Below are 4,767 nucleotides of genomic sequence, written 5' to 3' on the forward strand. Positions count from 1 at the left end.
TGTGTGCACCAATCCATTGTTGTTGGCAAGATTATGGACAAGATGTGTTTCAAAGTTCATTGTCTGGAAAGTTTGGACGTGACGTGTTCACAGTTCACGAATGGGATTCTTGGATGTAGTGTGGTCTGCAGTTCAATTTTCTTAAGGCAACCGATGCTCAAGATGGCATTCTTCCAAGGTAAAGAGGGTAGCATAAAGCTTAACGTTTCAAAATGACATACCTGCAAAATCCATTATCTTTGGAGTAGTGTACAGCTCCAGACACTTCAGCAGCAGCGTGAGTGTTAATGTGCAAGCTTAACAAATATTACACAAAAGAAAGCAGTAAGTACATGAAAAGAAGAGCGAGCTGTCTGATAGAGTGCTCCAATCTTGAGGAACCAGTGGATCCGTGAAGGACCCCAATCTTTCGGTTCTCTGTCCGTCTGTTCTTGTTCCAGTCCACTACAATGACACCAAGACGGGAAGTGTTCAGAGTCAAATAAAGGAATAGTAGTTTGCTTTAAAACAACTGATGCTAAAGGCCCACTTAAAAGGTGAGGACGACGACAAAGACAAGAATGAATGTTACCTGTTTCATGTCACAATGTCCCAAAGCCCCTCTTCTGTGTTAACCCAGCATGCATCCTTCGAAAGCTGTCCTCTCCTTAAATGATGGCATGGCACATAGATGTAATCTTTTGAAATAAAAGAAGCAAACCAGTGTGTTCACAAAGGGTTCAATCTCTCGTACTTCACTTCCTCCACTGTTGTAGCGACTCCACTACAGTAACACCAAGACTGGAAGTGTTCATGATCAGATAAGGAGTAGTAATTTGCTTTAAACAACTGATGCTAGAGGCCTATAGATGAGAATGACAAAGGCCATAATGAATGTTACCTGTTTAAAATTGCAATATCCTGAGGCTCCTCTGTTGAATAACCTTTAGTTGCTGTAGTCTCCTAGAATCATGGCATGGTACAGTCCGATTTGTCCAATAGTATATCCACAGGTCAGGCCATTTCAAGAGCTTGTGGTTCATCTGACAGCAACATCTGGCATATGGAGCAGAGGCAGTTGCATGGCAATCTGGCGGGCTGGCATGGCAGTGACAGGCAGCTGACAAGGTGCCAGGAGCCAATAGTTGACTTGGCTGATTATGTGGCTGGAAAAGTAAAACAGCTGAGTGTCCAAACTGGAAAACCAGTACATTAGAAGAAAGAAAGCAGACCCATCCGTTGGTGCATTGACAAAAGGCAAGCAATCACTGCGAAACTTAGGAAGCAAGCAAAAGTACACAAGCGGTCAGCCCAGCTTTTTGCAAGCACCCAGCTTTTGGGTTAGCAGTGCCTTTCAAAGTTCGAATTCAGAACTTATTTAAAGGAGCTGTAACACGCATTCGGAGTCTTGAGCATGGAACTTCACAGCCAGTCTGCAAGGAGCTCAAGCATACAGAGTCTTCTGTAATGTAGACAGCATAACCATCCTAGAGGGTGATTGTTGTGAGATTTGTACCAGCATGCCAGTGCCAAGTTGATATAAAAGAAATACCGCCCTAGTCTACCAAAAAGTGGTCACCACTTGGATTGTGCAAGCGTCACAGTGTCTTGTATCTTGTTGTTGTCTTCTACCTTGGTGAGAATCTTGTGTTAACTGTTTGTCTTCTAACTACCACCTGTCTTGTGTAAGACCAGCCAGTTCACAAAGTTGCAGTTTAATCACCATCTGATGAGCACTTTGTTACAAAATACTTGCAATTCGAGTTTTTGATTTGCTAGAGCTTGATGATCTCCAATCTTGTCATGTAGACAAAGATGCCTTTCGTGTGGAAGAATACATTTACTCCCGTCTTTCCTAAGTTTGATTGCGATCCAATGAGTACTTTATCACAAAATATTTGCAATTCCACTTGCTGATTTGCTAAAGCTTGAGACTTGCCAATCTTGTCATGTAGATTATCTCGCCACGGATGCCTTTTGCGTGGAAATATACATTCCTCCTATATTTTATAAGATTCCCAACTTTGATACCTACTTTTAGACTCCTTCAATCTAAATTCTCTTCACTGCCCACAGCTCCAAGAATGTTGCTTAAACAGACATATGAGGCAGCATCCTCTTCAGCATGTGTCATATGTTGAAACACCCACTTTCCAAGTGCCATATTCTTGGACTTCATACAAGCACCCAGTAGAGTATTCCACAATCTGGAATTGGCAGAGAATGGTATCTTCTCAATCACAGCTAGCGCATTTTCGAGAAGTCCCGCACGGCCTAGCATATCAATGATGCAAGTAAACTGCTCCAAATTGGGTGATGTCACAAAGTGCTTGCCCATGCTTTCAAAATAAACTTGACCCTTGTCTACTAATCCTGCATGACTGCATGCACTAAGAATGATAAGCAGATTAATCCAGTTTGGATCTACACCTTTTGTTACCATTTCATCATGTAAACGCAAGACAATATCTACTTCTCCGAGCAAGGAATACGACTCCATAAGTGCGCCCCAGGAGACCACATCTCGAGCTGGAAGTTCATCAAACACATCTTGAGCTTCTGAAAGCATGCAGCAATTGCCATACATCGATAGCAACATCATGCTAACAATTATGTTTTGTTCCAATAAACCAAGTTCCACAACCTCAGAATGAATTTTTTGGCCCTCACACACAGCTCCTATCACTGCACAAGCTTTCAAAACACAAGCATAGGTGACTGCATTTGAAATAAAACCCTCTAATTTCATTTGTTTATAAAGATTCAATGCTTCCTGTCCATGCTCTTGTTGTGCATACCCTCCTATTATTGCATTCCATGACACAACATCACGAATTGGAAGCTTGTTAAATACATCTTTGGCATCTGCAAGCATGCCACAATTGGCATACATTACCACTAAAGCAGTACCAACACCTGCATCAATGTCAAAAAAACCATAACTGACAGATTCAGCATGTAATCTCTGCCCAGGGGATACAACTCTCAATCTACCATAAGCTTTCAAAGTGCAAGCGAACGTGCCTGAATTCGGAGAGAACCCTTCACATTTTAGTTGCTCAAAATATTTCAATGCTTTCTCACCAAGCTCATATTCCGCATATCCTGCAAGCAATGTGTTCCATGTGACAATATTCCGGACTTGCAGGTTTTCAAACACTCCTTCAGCATTTTCAAGTGCACCACACTTTGAATACATATCCACCAATGCATTAGAAACAACCACATTACTGCCAAGTCGATTCTCATGCACGAGTTGCGCGTGTATTTCTTTGCCCTTTTCTAAAGCTGAATTACTACCACAGGCTTTTAAGATAGAAACGAAAGTAACTGCATCCGGACAGAAGCCTCCAGACTGCATCATCTTCACACAGGCCAGTGCTTCTTCACCCATTCCGTGCTGGGCATACCCTCCGATAAGAGCATTCCACAAAACTACGTCCCTCAATGAAACATTGTCAAAAACCTGTCGTGCCTTTTCAAGTAAACCACACTTGGCATACATGTCTACGAGTGCATTGGCAACCACAATGTGCTTTTCCAGCAGATGTGCTTGCACGATTCTAGTATGTATCTCTTCTCCAATGTCTGGTCTTCCAGTGCTGGCACACACGCATAACATGCAAGCAAAAGTAGTTACATCTGGCTCCAATCCCCTCACCTGCATTTGCTCATAACACTTTAGTGCTTCTTGCTCTTGTCCATGTTCAGTATAACCTGTGATAAGAGCATTCCAGGAGACTATGTCCCTGGAAGGAAGCATATCAAACACTTCTTGTGCTTTTGAGAGAGCGCCACACTTGGCATACATATCAACTAGTGCATTGCCAACAAAATTATGTTCTAAAGCATGCTCTCTCAGTATTTTAGCACATAGCTCTTCACCCTTCTCTAAATGTCCAATGCTGCCACAAGCTTTCAAGGCACAAGCAAAGGTCACAGAATCCGGTGAGATGCCCTCAAGCTGCATTGTATCAAAATAACTCAAAGCTTCTGCAGCCAGTCCCTGTTGTAAAAACCCTGCTATTAGTGCATTCCATGAGACAACATTACGCAATGGTAGCTCATGAAACACTTCTAGGGCTTTTTGGAGTACATTACATTTAATATACATAGCTACCAGTGCTGTGCTAATCACGACATCGTTTTCGAGCATGCACTCTCTCAAAATCTGAGCATGAATTTTTTGGCCCATTTGTAAGGCTCCTATGTTTCCGCAAGCTTTCAAAACACATGCAACTGTGAATGCATCTGGAAAGAAACCTGCTAATTGCATCTCTTCAAAAGAGCTTAACGCTTCATCACCATGTCCCTGCTGTGCATATGCTGAAATCAAGACATTCCATGAGACTACATTTCGAATAGGAAGCTCATCAAACACTTGATATGCCTTCTCGAGTGCCTCACACTTCGCATACATACTTACTAAGGTGTTTCCAAGGCGGGCATTTGATACCAGCAAACCCCTTTTGATGATATCAGTGTGTAACTTGCTACCCTTGTCCAAGTCTTTTTGATTCGCACAGGCCTTCAATGAGGTAACAAGATCAACAGGCACATAAGGAGCATTTTGAACCGTCTCCATCAACTATCGGCACTTCATCCACTTGAGTTACAACAGTAATGGCCCTCCTGCTTACATTGAAGTCTGCTTCTGCAAGGAATGGGTGCAATGGTTAAGCTTCGCTCTTATTGAACCCAGCAGAAGCAATTGCTCAATGAACTCTTGGTAGAATTGTGATTGACGGCCGAATAATTTGAATATATTTGCGGTGCGACACATTAATG

General features: G+C 42.4%; 2 protein-coding genes across 3 annotated transcripts; both read right to left on the bottom strand.

Annotated features, from left to right (window-relative positions):
* Window positions 1-205: 205 nt before the first annotated feature.
* LOC147447550 (uncharacterized) lies at window positions 206-1,192 on the bottom strand. 2 transcript variants are annotated; one of them, XM_086523287.1, is made up of 5 exons: window positions 1,028-1,192; window positions 881-942; window positions 734-763; window positions 572-605; window positions 206-444 (listed from the first exon to the last, which is right to left on the bottom strand). In XM_086523287.1, exons 1-5 carry the CDS (start codon window positions 1,190-1,192, stop codon window positions 298-300), a joined length of 438 nt encoding a protein of 145 aa, XP_086379413.1. In that variant the 3' UTR covers window positions 206-297. The 2 variants fall into 2 exon arrangements, 1 of the variants encoding a protein (XP_086379413.1); XR_015189626.1 differs by lacking the exon at window positions 1,028-1,192 and having other exon boundaries at window positions 279-444; window positions 572-780; window positions 881-1,018.
* Window positions 1,193-2,026: 834 nt separating this feature from the next.
* On the bottom strand, window positions 2,027-4,564 carry LOC147447551 (pentatricopeptide repeat-containing protein At4g13650-like). Its single transcript, XM_086523638.1, has one exon. It carries the CDS (start codon window positions 4,562-4,564, stop codon window positions 2,027-2,029), a length of 2,538 nt encoding a protein of 845 aa, XP_086379764.1.
* Window positions 4,565-4,767: the final 203 nt, after the last annotated feature.

The sequence above is a fragment of the Adiantum capillus-veneris genome, chromosome 11 (genome assembly GCF_014529385.1).
Source record: "Adiantum capillus-veneris isolate H3 chromosome 11, ASM1452938v2, whole genome shotgun sequence".
NCBI classification, from domain to species: domain Eukaryota; kingdom Viridiplantae; phylum Streptophyta; class Polypodiopsida; order Polypodiales; family Pteridaceae; genus Adiantum; species Adiantum capillus-veneris.